Source organism: Tenrec ecaudatus, chromosome 6 (assembly GCF_050624435.1).
Source record: "Tenrec ecaudatus isolate mTenEca1 chromosome 6, mTenEca1.hap1, whole genome shotgun sequence".
NCBI lineage: Eukaryota > Metazoa > Chordata > Mammalia > Afrosoricida > Tenrecidae > Tenrec > Tenrec ecaudatus.
In genome coordinates this window covers 77,670,074-77,691,748 of record NC_134535.1, presented here as the reverse complement: position 1 = coordinate 77,691,748, position 21,675 = coordinate 77,670,074, and the positions used below count along the sequence as shown (strand labels likewise).

The window sequence follows — 21,675 nt, the reverse complement described above, 5'->3', positions numbered from 1 at the left end:
GAGAAGATAGTGGAGCACAGCCTGGCCCACCAGGCCCTGAGGATGATGTTCCTAATTAGAGCAGCCAATCCACAGAGAGGACAACATGGCTGGCCCCACTAGGAGACATGATGCCCCTCACTGACCCATGGTGCTACAGGGGACAACACTGGAGACACAGTGTGGGAATTGCGCCTGACCTGATCCCACCACACCGAGGCAAAGCACTGGGGGAGTGCAGCCGAACAGCAAGGGAATGGAGCGGCAAGGTCCCCAGGGAATGCTGAAAGTGGACTTTGGGGCCCGGCGTGGTGCCCCAACAGACTGGACTGGAAAACACTCCTAAAGGCCAACAAAGGATCCTTGAACTAACTACAAGCTTTTCTTTCTTGATATATTTTGTTTTGTTCTTTGTCATTGGTTTGTTGTTGTTTTTTGTTGTACAGTGTTGCTTTGTTTTCCTCTGTCTTGCTTTTGTGCATGTTATTAACTCCACCGGTCTATCTAAATAAGATAGGCTGGATGAACTATCTGGAGGAAAAACAATGGGACCAACAGTTCCGGGGGGACTTGGGATAGAGGGAGGTGGGGGTAAGGAAGTGGTGTTAACTAAACCAGGAACAAGGGAACAACATGGGACCCAAATTGATGGTGAGGGGGGAGTGGCAGGCCTGGTAGGGAATGATCAAGGGTAAGGTTACGTAAAGAAGACGTATAGCTATAATCCAGGTGGGGATGGAGCATGGTAGTAGGGCAGGATGAAAGCCAAGGGAAATAGAGGAAAGAGCTAGAAGGCAAAGAGAATTTATAGAGGTCTAGACAAAGATATGTACATGCAAATATATATATATATATATATATATATATATATATATATATATATATATATATGGATGGGGAAATAGATCTATGTGTCTATATTTATAGGTTTAGTATTAAGGTGGTGGAAGGACCTTGGGCCTCTACTCAAGCACTCCCTCAATGCATGAATACTTTCTTTTATTAAATTGGCATTTTATGATGCTCACCCTCCCGACACAACTGCTGAAGCCAAAATAGGTGAACGAGTAAATATGGTGAAGAAAGCTGATGGTGCCCGGCTATCAAAAGAGATAGTGTCTGGGGTCGTAAAGGCTTGAAGATAAACAAGCGGCCATCTAGCTCAGAAGCAACAAAGCCCACATGGAAGAACATACCAGCCTGTGTGATCATGTGGTACCAAAGGGGTCAGTTATCAGGCATCAAAGAACAAAATTCATATCATTGGGTGCACACCTCCATGATACGATTGCCGAGGACAAACAGGTGCATAAGCCAATGTGGCAAAGAAAGCTGATGGGGCCCGGCTATCAAGAGAGATAGTGTCTGGGGTCTTAAAGGCTTGAAGGTGAACAAACGGCCTCTAGCTCAGAAGCAACAAAGTCCACATGGAAGGAGCACACCAGCTGGTGCGATCACGAGGTGTCAAAGGGATCAGGTATAAGGCATCATAAAAAAAATCGTAATTATCATAGTGAATGAAGGGGGAAGTGCAGAGTGGAGACCCAAAGCCCATTTGTCGGCCGCTGGAGATCCCCTCACAGAGGGGTCTAGGGGAGGAGATGAGTCAGTTCACCCCCCTACCCCCCAGTACTATGATCTGAATTCTACCTTGCAAGTCTGGATAGAGCAGAGGTTGTACACTGGTGCATATAGGAGCTGGAGGCACAGGGAATCCAGGGTGGATGATACCTTCGGGACCAGGGGTGGGATGGGCGATACTGGGAGAGTAGAGGGTGAGTGGGTTGGAAAGGGGGAATCGATTACAAGGATCTACATGTGACCTCCTCCCTGGGGGGCGGACAACAGAAAAGGGGGTGAAGGGAGATGCTGGATAGGACAAGATATGACAAAAGAATAATTTATAAATTATCAAGGACTCATGAGGGAGGGGAGAGTGGGGAGGGAGGGGACAAAAGAGGACCTGATGCAAAGGGCTTAAGTGGAGAGCAAATGCTTTGAAAATGATTAGGGTAAAGAATGTACAGAAGTGCTTTATACAATTGATGTATGTATTTGTATGGATTGTGATAAGAGTTTTATGAGCCCCTAAAAATGTTAAAAAAAGTTTATGTAAAGGGGTCAAAGTATTTTCTTAGTTTATGATAGAATTATTTTTCTTATTGTTTGTATATGAGAGTATCTTTAGGCATAATTTCATGAAATGGTCTACCTTTTTTTAGCCAGATTATAACATAAGACTATCGAATAAATATGAAACTATTGTTTAACCCAAGTTGTGTAGTGGGTTGAGAGGTGGGCTTGGTCAGTAGTTGAAATCCAACTGTCATTCTTTCAGAGAAAAATGAGACCACTTGGTCCTAAAAAGATTTACAATCTTAATACCCAAAGTAGCAGTTCTACTCTCTGTTGTATGTTCTATATGAATCTGAGTCAATTGCCTCACAGGGAGTTGTTTTCTTTTTCTTATGTGACTCTGATACGAATTTGCTTTTGTAATACCATAAAAAGTAAGCAGAAATGAAAAAGTGAAAATCCAGAATGTGGAAACCCTATTTCCACAAATTACTCTTCTTTTAACATTAATATGATCATCAGACAAATTACAACAGCTTCACAACTTTATTTTTTTTAAGTTACATGGCCATTTCTATCACATTTTTATTTAGGGATTTAAGAAAATATAAGTAATTTGTTTTCATAAATCAATAAGTGTCTTGAAAATATTCCTGCTAAACATAAAGTAAAATGATCATGAAAATTAAAATTCCTTAATATTACTGTCAAATGAGAGTCCATTGATTCTTTGCCCCATAAGACATTCCTTCTCAGATCCTTGGATCTTAAAAAATGCTTTCAGCAGACTAACAATGATTCCTGAATCATTGAGATTTTTGTTATCATTTTAATTACTTGGCAGAAAATTCTTCTTGATCTTAAAATTAAAAAATATATTTATCACCCAATCAAATATCTTGGGAAAACTTTATCGACTGTCTTATGTAAACATACCTGTTAACCAAATAAGAACATAAACTCATCAGAAGAGTAAAAATGAGAACAGCAGTTAAGTTTAGACCTTCTTACACAATTTTGCTTTGGACTTTCTGCGTGTACTTGAAGTAAATTTCTCTCTAATTAATTATTTTCAGCAGTTTGTGTGAGGGTGTATGTTTGTGTACAGAATTCCAAGCAAATTAAAATTGGACTCAATCTTTATCTAGCAGCATGGAAGCCACGTGAGTAAGCACATGTACTTCTTCAACAATTAATTGTAGGTCGTAACACAGTGGATCTTTAGATTCTTAGTTAAATGAGCAACCACTCAACTGTATATGCTGGTGATCAGACATTGCCATTAATACAATAACCCTCCCGCTAATCCCCCCAAAAGTAAATAATTATGCAAATAGTCTTTTTTCTGCACCGAAGCCCAACTATTAAAATTACCTTTCTCAATGCTATAAATAATTTCTAACATAACTTCCAATCACCTTCTTTTATATTTGGTCCTGACTGTGATCAGTGATTAAATGGTGTTAAGCAGATGGAAAAATTCTCCTACTGACAATGCAGAAGATGGACTGAAGACGTTCAGGGTTTGAAATAGTTGCCTTAAAAGAGAAGTAACAATTCAGTATTAAGATGCATTAGGGGGGGCAAAACAAACATCAAAAGAAATACTAATCTGTAAGAAACCTATTCTATTGGATTAAATGTTTGGCAAAAATTGTCTACGAAGGAAAAAAAGAGATGGCAAATTAATACCTTCCACTAATCTATTTTAAGAGATGTTGTGGTACTCTCACTAAAAGCAGGGAATATAATTCCTAGAGCCCTAGTGTCTACATGTTGGGCTGCTAACTACAATGTGAGCAGTGTAAACTTGTGGTAGTCACCTAATCTGGTGTCAATTTAAGGATTAAGAGTGTAGGGGTGAAGTCTAGACTGTCAATCTGGAGGTAGTCAGTGAGGCTTCTGTGTGGGCATGACCTTCTCCTGAGAATTCGAGGAAATCTGGTACTTCCTCCTTGGAGGCAGAAGACATCTTTCTATCTCTACTACTCCCTGGGAGACATTGAAGAAGACAAGCCACATGAACGCAACCAGACCTCTGAAGCTGGAGAAGCCATTGAGAGACCCCTTGCAGCGTTGAGATGCTTACAATGCCACTAGATGCAAAGACTTTCTACCCAAAGGCTTGTGATCATCCTGCATTTTGGCTTCATTGCATGTGCTTTGAGTCTGAAGATGACTTTATAGATTGATGTTTGACATATCAGCTAATATTAGAATTATGGAATTGATCTGGATGGGGCTAGGATGTTTTCTCCATGATCAATTGCTCTTGTATAGAAACCTCTTTCTTATACACATATGTGTGTTCATGGATTTGTTTCCCTAGTTTACCCAGACTAACACAGAACCCATCAACTGCCCCATGTAAGAAAGATGGCATTTTTCGATCCCAAATATTTGCAAACATGAAATCTGAAATGGGATTTTCTACTCTGTCTCATAGAATCACTTTGAGTTACAGTCAGCATGAAGATAGTGAACACATTAATACATAGACCTATACCATGAAAAGTAGTGGCACAGCAAATTAGTAGAAAATAGAAGAGTTTCTGCAGTTTTCATTTATAGCGATAAGTAGTGACAAAATGTAAATAGCTTGCAAACATTTTGAATCACTTTAGGAAAAGGAATATTGACAGGAATCGATTTAAATAAATAAAACTAGCCATGTTTGGATTAGTTCTTAGTCATACTTGGAAGTAGAATATAATACTTTAAAGTTCACATTTCATGCACTCTCTCAGCATCGTTGAGAATGTCATTACATTCATCTTTTAAACTTCCTAACAAATAATTCATTAAAATTAAAGTGAATGACATAGAATGGCAAATGGACATCAAAAATAATATGGAAATGTGAAAAGTGGTGAGAAAGATTATCCAGAAAGAAGTGGATTTTCCCCAAAATTGTCCTCTTGTTACTGCTCCCTAACATCATTAACATACTGAATAGGTAATTAATCTATTATGCTAGGAAAAAGAGTCTTCTGTAAACTCACCAATGACAACATCTGTCATGCATAAATATCGCACAATCCTACAATTTTGTAAGCACTTGAACAAAATTTATATAGGAAAATGTATAACTAATAAAAGAAAATATCCATACAGTAGCATTTCTGAAACCTTTGTTTTGAATCTGTTAATACTAGTCAGACATTTAGGCTGAAGAATCAGGTACACACAAAATGTAACTCATCTGAATAGTCAAAAGTTTAATCCTTAAGTACAAATTCAGATTAGAAAAAATGTTTAAAATTGGCTAATTACTATGTAAAAATTTCCTTTAATTCCCATAATTTTCATTTATGATTCCCATACTCAGTTGAGTCAAACCAAATCTCTCTCTCTCTCTCTGATGTGGTGGTCTCTCATTTCTGTGTAATGATGTAGAAAAGAGGCTTTGGGATGTCAAGAATGCCAGGATTTAGTTGCAAAATATGTCACAGTCGTAAGTGTAAGAGCTGCTCTCAAAGTCACATCCTGTAACACAGAGAATACTTGCACGAAGAAGTAGAAAAGTGCGTGTGTTTTTTAAATTTTTAGTTATGATATCTATCAATGATTTTAAGGATTTAAATTGTTGGTAGAGTGGGTTAAGCATTGGGTTTAATTGAAAGATCCATTGTTTGACCCACCAGCCACCTAGCAGAAGAACTGGAGGCTATCTGCTTCTCTGAAGACTGACAAAGTCAGAAACTCGAGTGAGCTGTTCTATTGAGGCCTATCAGTCCCTAGGAGTCAGAATAAACTAAATGACAGCGGGTGGATAAAATTATTTTTAAAATAGTCTTATTAATGGGCTTTCCTTGTAAGCAAGTAGATATTATTTTCTAATAGAACAGCAGTTTATTCAAAGATATATTTTTTCTTTTTGGACAATGGTCGTGACACCATTCTCTTTCAAGTTCTTATTCCTGGCATTGTAAACTGTATGATTATCTGATTCCAAATAGCAAGACCAGTCCATTTCAGCTTTCTAATTCCTAGGATTCACTTTTCTGTCAGTTTGTCATTCTCTGGTGATGTGCATGTGGCTGTGAGCCTGAATGCAATGCCACTGGTATTTCAAGTGTCAGTAGGGTCACCCAAAGGAAACAGGTTTCAGTGGAGTATCCAGATGAAGAACGGATTATGAAGGAGAAAGAGGCTGTCGTTTTCAGAGGGATAAGCCAATGCAAACCTTATGCATAGCACTGTCAGTTACTGAAAGCCTAATGAACAAAAGCAATACATTGTCAGAAATGGTGCCAGAAGATGAGCCCTTCATAAGAGAAGTAAAGTTGACCATAACGTTGTGAATAAAGTCAATGGGAGTAAAGCCTTGGGGACCTTCATTTGCTGATGGGGCAGGACTCAAGATGAGAAGAAACAGCTGCCAACACCAATTAATAGCCAGAATTTGGAATGCACATATTATGAACCTAGAAAAATTGGAAGTCCTCAAACACTGAAAGGGAACACCCAAGGATTGATATCCTAGATGTTATTGATCCAAAAGGGAACATCAATGTTTAGGAGGAGGCATTTACACCTCTGTTGGTGGGTAAATGGGAAGAATCAACTTCCCATGGGAAATGGATACTTGACAATAGTTGTATAAATCCCAAGGGGAGAATAAGCTTGATACTAGTTCCTGGTTATAACTTTCAACCGTTTCAGTTCAGCCCTAGGTGACCTAGGCTGTGAACACTGAATTGTGGTGACCTTAGACTCTATGCCTTTGGGCAACATGGCATCCTTTATCTACACATCAGAAGGAATCACTATGGATACTCCACTGAATGAACCTGGATTTACCTCAAACTTACCTGCATCCCTTGAACTTAATCTGAAACTACTGGTGTGAGAAGAAACCGATGGCTGCTACCTCAGGTCTGTGGAATTGGTGGTCGCGGACAGCAGTCCTCAATGAAAGGTGGCTTAAACCCACCATCTCGTTACTATTTTAATGCCCTCATTGCTTTACTATTACATGTAATAATATTATTACTTGTATTAATCTGGCAGACATGGTTTTGTCCTTGTGAATGAATGTGATGGGAAATTTTGTCCCATCACTAACCCCCATGATGATAAAACATTTAAGAGTTTAATAAGTACAAATCAACAACTCATAGATTGCAGTTCCTACCTGGTTTATACTTGTGTAACTTCCTTTTCTCAATGTTATGTTAAATTCTAGAAAATTGGATAATTTAATAGCACTATCAATAAAATTAACTTAAATATTGGAGGATTGATTAATAATGTTCTCTGTCATAAAATGATAATGGGGGCTCTAAGTGAACTAGAGACACACATAAATCAAAGACAAATGAATGAATTTGTGGCTCAAACTCAATTCTAGCCCCAATTTAAGCACAATTCATTCTTATGACATGGCCATGCTGGAAGCTTGCCCTCGTGAAGAGGGCACTGAAGATGTGGGTGCTACAGGAAAGTGGGGTGAGGAAAGCAGATGGTGGTAGGTGTTATTGAGGTAAAATGGACTGCTGTCTGCCATTATTATTCAGAAAATCATATGGTTTCCTATGCTGGGAATGACATAATCAAGAGGAATGGCAGTGTATTCATTCATCTTCAAAGAGGACATTTCATGATCTATCTTGTAGTGCAATGCTGTCCCTCAAAGGATTATATCTACAGACTTTCCTGATATCCAATAAATATCATTACTATTCAAATTTATGTACCAAACACAAAAGCTACTTATGAAAAAATTGAAGAATTTTACCACTGTTTTGAGTCTAACTTGATCAAGCAATCCTTCATGATGATCAAATAAGCAAACAAGATAATTATGGTACTTGGAATGTAAAAGTTGGAAACAAAGAGGAGGAACAATAGTTGGAAAATATGATCTTGGTGATAGACATGCAGCTGGGGATAACATGATCGAATTTTGTAAGAACAATGACTTGTTCATAGCAAATACCTTCTGGATACAACACAAGCAGCGACAATGCACATGGATTTTTCCATGTGGAATACACAGAAATGAAATTAATGAAATATGTGGAAACAGACAATGGAGAAGCTTGATATTAGCAGCTAAACTGGGCCAGAGGCCGACTATTGAAAAACTATCAATTGCTTATATGTAAGTTCAGGTTGAAGCTGAAGAATTTAAAGAAAAGTTCAAGAGAGCTCAACTACAATTTACTGTCTGTGGTAGTTACATATTTTCATGTCAACGTGATAAAGAAGTACAGAGATGATGTCCAGCTTGTAAATCAAGTCCCAGTCTGGTGATGTCTACTTATGGACATTGCTTTATTATGAGGATTGTGGGAACTTCTTCTTTTCTTGAAGGTGGGCCACGCTCTTCTCACTTAGCATCACCTTCCTGTTGACAAGCCATTTTGAACCACACTGCTGGCAGACAGAGCCCTGGAAACAGAGCTTCCACTGCCATTGGATCTACAAGAATTTGCACCCACTGGCTTGTGATCTTCCTACATTCTGCATCAGTGCATGTGGTTGCATGAGTCCAAAGAGGGATCTATTGACTGGTATTGGACCTATGGGCTAATATCAGTTTTATGGACTTGATCTGTATAGGGCTGATATATTTTCTTAATATACAATTACTCTTTGATATAAGTTATTTCTTATACATATGTGTGTCTGAATTTTTTTCTCTAGTTCGGAGTTTTTTTCTCTAGTGTGTTAGACAGGGTTCTCTAGTGAAAAAAAACCCGGAATGCTGAAAATTATATATATGTATATTCATATTCATTTTTATTTTTATAGATAACATAACAAATAAAATTAATTAAATCATAAAGTAGTACAAATGGCTCAACGCATCTCACTCCTGTGAGACAGCTGTGAGACACTGGCACTCCTTCAAGTCTTGAGGGTCACTGGATAGTCCTCTGTAGAGCAATTCAGGCTCTCTGGCCACAGGCAGCAAACAAAAAGTCAGGTCACCAACAGTCAGCCAGATGACAGGGTCCAACAGTCTCCAGCTCAAGTTATGTAAATTTCAATTACGTGGCGAAGCAGGTCCTGAAGGAACCTCAAATTACAGTGACACAGTCTATGGGTTAGGTGTCCCACAGGTAGTGTAGTTTTCAAATTGAGGCAAAGATCAAGGAAGGCAGTCACAGACTGGTCCGATGATCAAAGAGAAAGAGAAAAACAAAGGCAAGGCTTGCCGAGCTATTAATCTCCAACCCCCCTTCAATTAATCCCACATGTATTTATCGGCCAGGTAGGCACAATAAACTAACTACCTCACTAGTTAACCTGGTCTAAAACACCTTCTACCCCATCGGAATTTTGAGAATATCTCAAGGACATATTTGCTCCATTGAACAATAATGACAGATGAGCTAAGCGTGGACATCAAAAACATCATGCATGAAGAAACAAAAGCTCATTAAAAATACAGGCAAGAAAGAAAAGGTAAATGTTGATGCAAAAGGAAACTCTGAATCTTAGAATAACTGAGGCACATGGAAAAAATGATAAAGCCAACGGACCAAACAGAAAATTTTAAAGGGTAGCTCCAGAAGACAAAGTAAAATATTATATATGTCTAAACAAGTAGAATTAGAAAAACAAAAGGAAAAATACACTCAGAGCTCCCTAAAAATTCCAAACCTCAAGTTGAGATATTGAAAGATCCTCAAAGAAAATATTGAATGACACAGGAATCATAAAAAAATAGGTGAGAATACACAGTTACTCTCAAAAACTAGTATACATTCAATAGTTTCAAGAAGTAATATATGCTCAAGAGCCAATGGTGAGGGAAAAAGTCCTAGCTTCACTAACAGCATTATTTGCAAACAAGGCCCTGGGAATTGATGGAATACCAACTGAGATGTCTCAACAAGCTGATGAAGCATTGGAAGCACTCACTCTCTATGCCAGGGAATTTGGAAGACAGCTACTTGACCAACTGACTGGGAGAGATCCCAATTTGTACACTTTCCAAATAATGGAGAGCCAACAGAATAATCAAATTACAGAATATCATTAATTTCATATGCAATTAAAGTTTTCTGAAGATCAGCCAATAAAGGTTGTGTGAGTACATTGACAAGGAGTTGTCAGAGGTGGAATGAAGGATATCATTGTTGATATAAGATGAATCTTGGCTGAAAGCAGAGTTTACCATAATGATGTTTTCTTGTGTCTAATTGACTATGCAAAGCCATATAGGACTATAGGAACCTATGGATAGCTTTGAGAAGAATGTGAAGACCAGAACGCTGCATTGTGTACTTGTGGAACCTGACGTGCACCAAGAAGCTGTCGTGGGGGGAAACTGCATGATTTAAGATCAGGAAAATTGTGCATCAGGGTTGTATTTTTTCATCATACTTATTCTATCTGTAGGTGATCAAAGAATCAGTGAAGCTGTATTATATGAATAAGAACACAGCATCAGTCTTGGATGGAGGGTTTATTCACAAGCTTTGATATGCAGATGACACAACCTTGCTTTCAGAAAGTGAAGAGGACCTGAAGCACTTGCTGTAGAAGATCAATAATTACAGCATTCAGTATAGGTTACAGCTCAATATAAAGAAAACCAAAATTCTCACAAATGGAACAATAAATATTATAAATGGAGAAAAAAATGAAGTTGTCAAGAATTTAGTCTTCTTTGGATCCGCCATTAATGATCATGGAAGCAAGAGTCAGGATATGCAGATATGTATAGCACTGGGTAAATCTGCTGCCCAAGACCTCCTTAGAGTGTTGGAAAACAAGGAAGTCACTTTGAGGACTAAGGAAGCCTGAAGAACTGATGGATTTGAACTATGATGCTGGTGAAGAATATGAAGGTACAATGGACTGACAAAAGAACAAAACAATCTATATTCTAATAGATTCAGAATGCCCCTTAGAGGTTAGATGATGCGACTTCCTCTCATGTACAATGGACATGTTGTCAGGAGATACCGGTTCCTGGAGAGGGGCATCTTGCTTGGTACAGCAGCAAGACAGTGAAAGAGGAAGGCTTGCCAAGATAGATGGACACAGTGGCTGCAACAGTGGGCTTAATCTTGAGAACATTTGTCAGGCTGGTGCACGCAGGACACGGTAGTATTTTGCTCTGTTGTAATTAGTAGGGTCGCTCTGTGTCAGAACAGACATGACATCACCTAATGACAACAATACCTAGGATATGGAACTTTTCATTTCATTGACAACCACTAATTTTCCTAGATTCATATTTTGTGCCTTCCATTTCCTAATTGTTAATAGGTCTTTGCAGCTGTTTCTTTTTAATTTTGCATGGTGCCAAATGAAAGTTTTGTTCCATTCCTGTCCTTAGGTTGATACTACTTTGGGGTGGCAATTCTTTCTCAGTCATATTTTGAGTTTCTTCTACCTAGAGGCACACTCCTTCAAGATCTGCATCAGACGGTGCACTGCTGCCATTCATAAGGTTTCTAGTGGTCCATTTTTCAAGTGGCCCATCTGTTCCCTCTTCCTACTCTATCTTACTCCAGAAGCTCCACTGTGACGTCTCCATCCAGGCTATCTCTGACTGGTGCTTTAAACACAGGTGACATGTCATCCAGCGTCAGAGAAACCCAGACCACAGTTAGTGAATATCATGTGAAAATGGGAATTGTGGGCCATTTAATTATGTTTCATACTGCCATGACAATTTGGAAGGTGATTACTGGCCAACTGACTGGAAAATATTCATACATATGCCCATTCCCAAGAAAGGTGATCAAATATAACACATTGTTAGTAACTACCTAACAATATTCTTAATATCATGAATATTGAATATACCATAGATTGTCAGGACAATAAGCACATGTATCTTGGAACAAGCACGTTTTTAGAAGAAAGATTAACAAAGCTTTAATTCATGTACTTTGGACCTGCTATTAGCAGGGAAATCCCTGCAGAAAGATATTCATGCTTGATAGAGGATCACTGGAAATGAGGCAGACCGTGTGTGAGGCTGGGTTGACTAGAGCAAGAAAGTCCAGTGACACTCATATATGTATATGAAACAGACTCTAATGAGATGTGTTGAAACAATAGCTACACTAATGGGTTAAAATACAACAGTGATTGTGAGCATAATGCAAGCAGGTTATGTTTTATTTTGTTAGACATGTTCAGTTGAAGAAATAAAAATTACAAACATTAAATTTCAAGTTGCACATTAAAATTTTTGACTAAATTATATAATGTGTACATGAGCCTTTAAAATCTTCATGGGAATTTTTTTCTTTTAATTACTCTTGTATCTACCACACAGGGGAAATATTCAAAATTATTTTAAAGTATTTCTATTGCCCTGTAAAAAACCTCTGGTGGTGATATTAGGTGGATATTGGGCTATTAAAGTGTAAGTAGACGCTCAAATATATCAGTTGCTCTTTGTGAAAAAATATGAGGCTTTTAGTCCCATAAAGATTTACGATTTTGAAAACCCTATACATAGGTTTGTTATAAAACTGAACCAACATGATTGCATTGGGTTTGGGTTTGATTTGTACTCTCTTGTAAGGGAAGACATTCAAGGGAGGTTTTGGCAAAACCAAAATGACCAAACTAAGTCATATCTCTCTGTTTCGTTCAGCAAAGTTAAGATAACATCAGCCCAACTATCAACATAAATTTGAGTCATTGATCTGATCCATAATCATGGGTAACTAAGGAAATGCAGTTTTTGGTTAGATTTGTTTTTATGTTTTTCCTTCTGGGGTCAAGTCAGAATATGGAAAGAATGTTCCCTCAGAGGAGATCTTACAGAAAACACTAGATCTCCAAGGAACGGCTTGCCTTAGCTAAATTATGCTTACAATCTGCTTTGGAAGATATGTATTGTAGACAAATATTTTGAGGAAGTCCTCCAAGATGAACTCAAGACTGAGAGATCAGATAAGAAGGCAATAACAACTCTTTATAGGGACTCTAAAGAGGTCATCCTGCTCTAAAGAGGTAATGTTGATAGATTTTCCCCACAACCGTGTGTTAAAAAAACAATGTTTTGTCATTGCATTGTCTTCAAGCTATGCTAAAAATGAGTTTATGGATGTATGGCACTGTACTGGATTCTCCATTCTGTCACTTGACCTATTTTCCTATTATGTGAGCACTACCAGAAGTCAGTAGCCCTTGTTGTCTTGAGAATACCATTCTCCAAGGTGAATTTTTGCTTATTCATTTAATTAATCCCTTGTGGACATTTTTAAATGGGGAATATATGATGAGGCCTAATGTTGAAAAACATTGCTTCTGCCTGAAAATCTTATTATGTAGACCATCAAACTTGGAAAAGAAATTGACTAACTTTCATTTCAATTTTGACTTGCTTCATGATGTAGCTATGATTTTTCAGGATTGAACTATGATGGAGAATTTGAGTGTGTGTATAGAAATGGGCCTTTATGAGGACATTGTGCAGGAATTTTCTTAGTAGGAACTTTCTTACTTATAAATATTGGATATTCATTTACAAAAGTAAGATAACAGGAGCGGAACAATTTGCAAAGTCTTTTAAAATCCTAGGGCATTGATGTTAAACTAATTAAATGTATCATTAAAGATTACTAAATCAGTCGTTTTTGCCATAAAAATATGTTTCTGATTTAACAAATATATTGTTGTTTCAATAGTATATACATTTTTGATTGATTTGAGAAATATATTGTTCTTTCAGTGGTATGTATCTATGCTATATTCAAAAATACAAAAGATGCAGGATATTTCATGTAAATAGAATTAAGTAACACAATTATTATGAAATTACAACATCTCAATAATATCATGTGACAATTTGTTTATGATAACATGAATAATTTGTGATGGAAGGAACCCCATTTATGTATGTTTTCCTGCCTAGCAATCTCATTAAATTCATTTGTAGTATAAGTATGAAACAATTTTGGATGCCAAGCAATCATTATACTATAAGATTTTTTAAAAATTTACTTGGTGAATTTTAACTCCGAGTTTATATACTTTACCTATACAAAGATGAATATTAGAGATAATGAATGTTAGCTTTGATGACATGAAGGTAAAAGACAAAAAGCTGCAGAGCTTATGACTAAAAAAGAGAAGAAATTATGAAAATAGGTACACAATTCTATAAATTTTATAGGTTAAAATATATCAATAAATTAATTCAAATAATGAATTATTTGGCTCTTAAAAACATATTTTATAATATAATTCAGAACTTGAAAGAATTTAGGAAATAAAGGAGACATTATAGACTCAGAGTAGCTGTCTGGAGATCTAAGTATTTTACAATAGCTTTTAGGGACACCAGACATTCATGGAAAATACCTTCAAATGTCAACTAGAAAATTACAAAGTGCTGTAATAATTTGGGATAATATTAAAATCAAATATACACATGTATACAAATATACATTAAATATAATTTAAATCTATTTTTAATGTTAAGCTCCTACATGAGCAATGCTCAAGAAATTATACTCAGCATTGTGGAATAAATGTTATATTATTCTGGAAATATGACTTCTAATAAAAATAAAGAGTTAAATAGAAGCAGCATTGCATATAAATATATGCAAGATAAGTACATTTCCAACATGCAAGAATCCAGTAAAGTATACTATGACTTAAAATTATAACTCCCAACTCAAAATAATAGAATCAAACTGGAAACTATATCTAGCTAGTAAATGTCTTTCATACCATTACCATTGATTCATTACAGTAAGATGGATGATTGGCTTGTGAAGATCTGAATGGGAGAGAAGATATATTTTTATTCATAGTACAAAAACAAAAAGAGAGCAAACAAGAGCTTTAAGGTGTCTCGGTATGTAGCAGTGCGGTCTCAGATTTTAAGAACCAGAAAAGATTTTACCCTGAGGTTTTATTATTTTTGAAAAATCTTCTCAGGAAGTACAGTGTAATATTTAGAAGGCAGAAACAAATAAATACGTAGCAAAACACACTATAAGAAGTATAGGAACAATGAATAATAGAAGGTAAAAATAAGAGCATATTTTAAAATATTCATTTTTTAAAGCAAGAACAATTGTGTTGTTTTCCTTGTTTGTTTTGGATCTCTCTATTAGTGTCATGATTTCCTGACTTTCATTGTGAAGCTGCAGACAGATAAATGCTATAATAAAAAAGGAAAGATGCGAAATCACACAGCAGTAACAGAATTTATTCTACTGGGACTGACAGATGACCCACTGTGGCAGGTTGTGCTGTTTATATTCCTTCTTGTCACATACATGCTAAGTGTGACGGGGAACCTCATCATTATCACCCTCACACTCTCTGATCCCCACCTCCAGACCCCTATGTATTTCTTCCTTCGGAACTTCTCCTTCCTAGAAATATCATACACTTCTGTTTGCATTCCAAGGTTCCTTGTCACCATTGTAACAGGGGACAAGACAATCTCCTACAATGGTTGTGTGGCTCAGCTATTCTTTTTCTTCTTATTGGGAGTGACCGAGTTTTACTTTCTGGCTGCCATGTCCTATGACCGCTATGTGGCCATCTGCAAACCCCTGCATTACATGACCATCATGAGCCCCAACGTCTGCGTCCTGCTGGTCTTTAGTTCTTGGCTAGCAGGCTTCCTGATCATCTTTCCAGCCACAATGCTGCTGCTCCAGCTGGATTTCTGTGCCTCCAACATAATTGATCACTTTTTATGTGACTCTTCTCCAATGCTACAGCTGTCTTGCACCAACACTCGCTTTCTAGAACTCCTGGCATTTGTCTTTGCTGTTGTAACACTCATGGCCACTCTGACACTAGTAATCACCTCCTATACAAAGATCATGGGGACCATTCTGAGATTGCCTTCCAGAAGTCAAAAGAAAAAAGCCTTTTCTACCTGTTCCTCCCACATGATTGTTGTCTCCCTTTCTTATGGCAGCTGCATCTTCATGTACATCAAGCCCTCTGCAAGGGAACGGGTGACATTGAGTAAAGGAATAGCCGTGCTCAATACCTCTGTGGCTCCCCTCTTGAATCCGTTCATATACACACTACGGAATCAGCAAGTGAAACAAGCCTTCAGGAGCATGGTCCAGAGGGTGGCCTTCTCCTCAAATAAATGAACGTAGCTATATAAAAATGCATTCTCGGAAACAATGCTGAATGACAGAGTCTCTGTTCTCAAAATAAATTCTTTATAAGCTATTAATTTCACACCATCTTGTAGACATATTATATATAAATAATGCACCTTTTTAAAAAACAGGCCTTTACCTATTTTAGTTACAATAAAAATGCTTGCGTTCTCACCCATGTCACTAAATTTTAGTTAAATTAATAATTTCAAATTTTTTTATATCATGGCTAGATAGATTCTGAATACAACCTGGGAAACAGAGATTGAAATAATTTAAAATTGACAAGGTATAATTTCTTTTACTTTAAATAAATAAAATTCCTTAATTAGTTTGTCTATTTCTACTTTGTCACTAGGAAGAATATGTTATACACATAAGAACAATCTATTTAAATAACAAATTTTATTTAAATGTATAGTAGATATTTAAGAAACATTTCCTCAGAAATATTATTTTGATTATTTGAAATGAATTTGCATTGATTTTAACTAGTCTTCATAGGAAATGTAATAAAATTTCAAGTGTAAGAAGAGGTAATATTTTTCCTGTTGTAATATTTTCTAAAAAACAACCAAATAGTTCCCTATATCTGCCAGTTTCTATTTAAATGGAAAATCATAGTCTGTAAAGTCAAATTATTTTTACCTGAAAAAATTAATTTTTTTATTAAATTGTTTTTCAATTCATACCAAAATTTCTCTTTCCCACTGATGTGAAAAATACAACAAATCTCCATCTAGACTGGTAAGCTATGTTTATTCTCTTAAGATAATACTGGAAATTATAGATTTATATCTCACGTTTCTTTTTTACCAAACCTACAAAACTGTCTTTATATTTCCATTCTCTTCGACAGAAAACTTTGATCTTTTCTCCGAAAGAAACTGATGTTCAAAAGAAATTTAGATGGGTTCAAAAAGTGTTCAATCTTAATATAATACTTAAGGAGACCCTCAACCGTAAGGAAGAATTAATAAAATGTTAATAAAATTAGTTGTCTGTGTCAGTGCATGTTTTACTAGTCACAAAGTAGATTTTATTTCTGTTTCTTGATTTTCACCCTAGAGTGAGTGTATGTTTTTGATAAGAGGTCTAAGTACTTTTTTAGTGTATGATAGAAATATTTTTTCTTCTAGTTGGTACATGAGAGTGTCTTTAAGCACTCAGTTTAATCTTAGTATTGTTATTACATGAGATGGTCTACTTTATTTTTCTTTTAGCTAGCTTCTAACATAGGATCATTGGACAAAAATGAATCTATTACTCAGCCCAAATGGTATAGTAGGTGAAGAGGTAGGCCTGGTCAATAGCTCAAATCCAACTGTAAATCTTTTGGTGAAAGGTGAGACATTTTGCTCCTGTAAAGTTTTGCAGCCTTGGAAAGCTAAAGTGGTGGTTCTACTCTGTGTTGTATGTTTTATGTGAATTGAAGTCAACTACATGACAGGAGGTGCTGTTTTTTTTCTTATGTGACTCTGATATGAATTTGCTTTTTTAAGACCATAACAAGTAAGCAGATGCGCAAAAGTGAAAATCCAGTGTGCAAAAAAGGCATTTTTCTTTAACATCAGTATGATAATCAGACAAATTATATCTGTTTTGTGACTTTATTTTTTTAAGTTAAACATGGCCATTTCTATCATATTATTGTTTAAGGATTAAAGCATAAAGCATTATTTTCATAGATCTGTAAGTGTCTTGAAATTATTTCTGCCAAACTTAAAGTGGAATGATCACAAAAATAAAATTTTTTAATATTACTGCAAAGTAATATTTAATTGGGCATAGGCCCATAAAGTATTTCACCTCAGATACTTGGAAAATACTTTCAGAAGATTAACATTATTCCTGAATAAATGAGCTTTCTGTTATCTTTTTAATTACCTGGCTGAAAATCCTTCTTGATCATTAAATTAAAATACATACATATCACCCATTCAAGTAATCTTAGAACATTTTTGTACTCTGTATTTTGTAAAAATACCTTTTATTAGAAAAATAAAAATGAGAATAGCAGTTTATTTTGGTGAAGACTATGAAAGTAGGATGGGCTGACAAAAGAACATACAAATCTACCTTCTCATACATCCAGAAGGCCCCTTAGAGGCCAGAGGGTGAAATCTCATCATCTGGGACATGTTTTCAGGAGATACCAGTTCCTAGATAAGGACATCGTTATTGGCAAAGTACCAAGACAGTCAAACAGAAGGGCCGTCAAAAAGATGAATGGACATGGTGGTGGCAACAATGGGCTTAATCTTGAGAACATTTGTGAGAATTCCCCAGGACCAGGCGGTGTTTGGCTCCGTTGTATTTGGTAGGGTCGATACAGACATGACAGCACCTGATGACAACAATATCTAGGATATTGAACTTTTAGTTTCATTGACAATCTCTAATTTTCCTAGATTCATACTTTGTGCATTTCCTTTTCTGATTTTAATAAATTTTCTGATTATTAATAAATTTTCCATGGTGCCACATTCCTGCCCTTAGGTTGTTCCATTCCTGCCCTTAGGTTGATACTACTTTGGGGTGGCAATTCTTCCTCAGTCATATTTTGAGTTTCTTCCACCTAGAGGCACACGCCTTCAAGATCTGCATCAGCCGGTGTACTGCTACCATTCGTAAGGTTTTAGCGGTCCATTTTTCAAGTGGCCCATCTGTTTTCTCTTGCTGCTCTATTTTACTGCAGAAGCTCCCTTGCAACTTTTCCAACCAGGCTGACTCTAACTGGTATTTTAAATACAATTGGCATAGCATCCAGCATCACAGAAATGCAAAGCCATCACAGTAAGCAAACACACAGTTAGTGGTAACATGTCAAAAAGGGAATTCTGGGACACTTAAATGTGCTTCACTCTGCCAAGACAATTTAGAAGATGATTACTAGCCAATTGACTAGAAGAGATCCTCACTTATGCCCATTCCAAAGAAAGGCGATCCAACATAACACAGAAACTTCCCAACAATATCCTTAATACTCTATGAGTATTGACTGTAACATAGATTTTCAGAAGAATCAACGAATGTATTTTGGACCAAGTACGCTTTTAGAAGAAAGAATGGCAAAGTTTTAATTCATGTACTTTGCACATGACATGCTATTAGCAGGAAAAGTCCCTGCAGAAGGATATGCATGATCGATAAAGTAGAGGGTCACTGAAAATAGGAAAACCATCTGTTAGGTTGGGTTGCCTAGAGAAAATCCATTCACACTCATACATGTGTGTAATAAAACTTTATATCATCTAACTACCCCAGACTCTAAAAGAGAGGAGTGGAAACCATAGCTACAGTAATGGGTAAAACACAACAGTGATTGTGAGGATAGTGCAGGGACAGGTGATGTTTCATTCTGTTGCACATGCTCAGGTTAAAGAGTTAAAATAATAAACATTGAATGTCAAGTGTGCACATTAAATATTTGACCAAATTATACAGTGTGCACAGGAGCCTTCAAAATCTTCATGGAAAAATTTTAACTTCCTTTAACTATACTTGTATCTACCAATACTGAGGAAATTTTAAAAGTTATTTTCAGGCATTTCTATTGTGCTGGATAAACCCCCGGTGGTGATATTGGGTGGGTGTCGGGCTATCAATGGGACAGATGACCACACAAACTTGCCAGTTGCTCCGTGAGAAAAACAATGACTCTATTTGATCCTATTCAGTTTTATAATCATGTAAACCCTATACATAGGTTTATTATAACACTGAATCACTTGATGGCAGTGGGCTTGGTTTCAAGATTTATCCTCCTGAAAGGGAAAACACACAAAGGAGATTTCGACTAAAACAAAATGGCTAAATGATGTCTCTCTGTTGTGTTCAACAAAGTTAACATAATACCAAGCAAAGTTGTCAACATAAATTTGAGTCATTTACCTGATCCATAGGCATGAGCAAATAAGGAAATATAGCTTTTGTTTCATGTTGTTTTTATGTTTCTCCTTCTGGCTTCAAGTCAGTTTATGGAAAGAATGTACCCTAAGAGGAGATCTTACAGAAAACACACAGTAGCCTTTTATACACTAAATCTCTAGGAAATGACTTGCTTTAACTAAGTTGTGTTTACAATCTGCTCTGGAAGATGTGAATTGTAAACAAGAAATTTGAGGAAGCTCAGGAAGCTTTGATAGATGAATTCAAGATTGAGACATCAGAGAGGAGAGTTATAACAAATCTTTAAGGGGACTCTAAAGCGATAAACTTGATAGATTCCCCCACCCCCTCAACTCCATGTGTTATTAAAAGCAATGTGCTGTCATTGTATTATCCTGGAGTAGCCTAAATATGAATGAATTTATGTAAGCATGGGTCTATATTTGGATTTGCAATTTTGGCTCTTGCTCAATTTTTCTATCATTTTAGCAATACCAGAAGGCAGTAGCTTAGCAAGTTTACCATATGAATATTAGAAAACCTGGTGGGGCTGTGGGTTAGGCACTGGATTACTAACCACACAGTTGGCAGTTCTAATGCCACATCACTCCTTGGGAAATAGATGAGGCTGTTAGCTCCCATAAAGATTGAGAAGTTTATACACACTATATAGGGATTTACATAGAGTTGAAATAAATTCCAGTAGGTTTGATTTTAACTTGTTTTGTATCAATTAAAATTGATAACAAAATAATTCTACAAAATATAGTATATTCTTATCCAGTACCCTCATTTACTTCCTACTGATTATTTGTATTGAGGAAAATAAAGTACCCGCAAAATTTATGTCTGCTTCAGCATGTGAACTTTATGTAAGCAAGGTGTTTGCAGATATAAACAGTTAAGCTAACATGAAGTAATAATGAATTATGATGGCCCTTCACACTAATATGGCTGGTATCGCTATAAGAAAGAGGCACAGATACATATGCACCCAAGAAAGGAAGTGTGAAGTAGATTCAGACACTGTAACGAAAGGGTCATAAGCTAGGAAGAGACAAGAAGAATTCTTGCCTAAAGCATTCAGAAAAAGCATGCTACTTCTTATACTTTTATTTCTGATTTTAGAAATAAATTTCTGATATTTTATGCCACTAAGTTATTGATTTTTATTACTGTAACTGTAGCAGGTTAATATAGTATTGTTTTGATATTTTATAAAAAGCCCAATAATATCTTCTTTTAAAAAAGAGGAAAAATAACCCCCTACTTGAATTGGCTGAAGGTTTATAGAACAGATCATCAGTTTTGCTTTCATCTATGTTATCTTTCATCTCATTAATTGTATTGCTCTCAATGTAAGATCATGATTACACTTCCTCCCAGTTTCCACACTTCCTTATTTTCTTACGCTTGCACATGAGAGTCTGCTTTTATTCTAATTCTTTTTCCTCTGAAACAACATCTAATCCTAGTAATCTCGATTTTTCCTTTGTATTTGTTTTAGTAGTTTGTATTTTTCTGAATTTTTTTTTGCATCTCTGAGTTCACATTTTTTAATAAAAATTTTTAAATGAGCAACTATTAATTTTTCAAATATATGTTTACAAATGTTTGCCTTTTTTCTTTGTGATTTTAAAATTACACATATTTTCCA

At 36.2% G+C, this 21,675-nt stretch overlaps 1 protein-coding gene across 1 annotated transcript; it reads left to right on the top strand.

Annotated features, from left to right (window-relative positions):
* Positions 1 to 15,176: 15,176 nt before the first annotated feature.
* LOC142450948 (olfactory receptor 6C75-like) lies at positions 15,177 to 16,115 on the top strand. Its single transcript, XM_075552882.1, has one exon. The coding sequence runs from the start codon at positions 15,177 to 15,179 to the stop codon at positions 16,113 to 16,115; it is 939 nt and encodes a 312-aa protein (XP_075408997.1).
* The last annotated feature ends 5,560 nt before the right edge of the window (positions 16,116 to 21,675 follow it).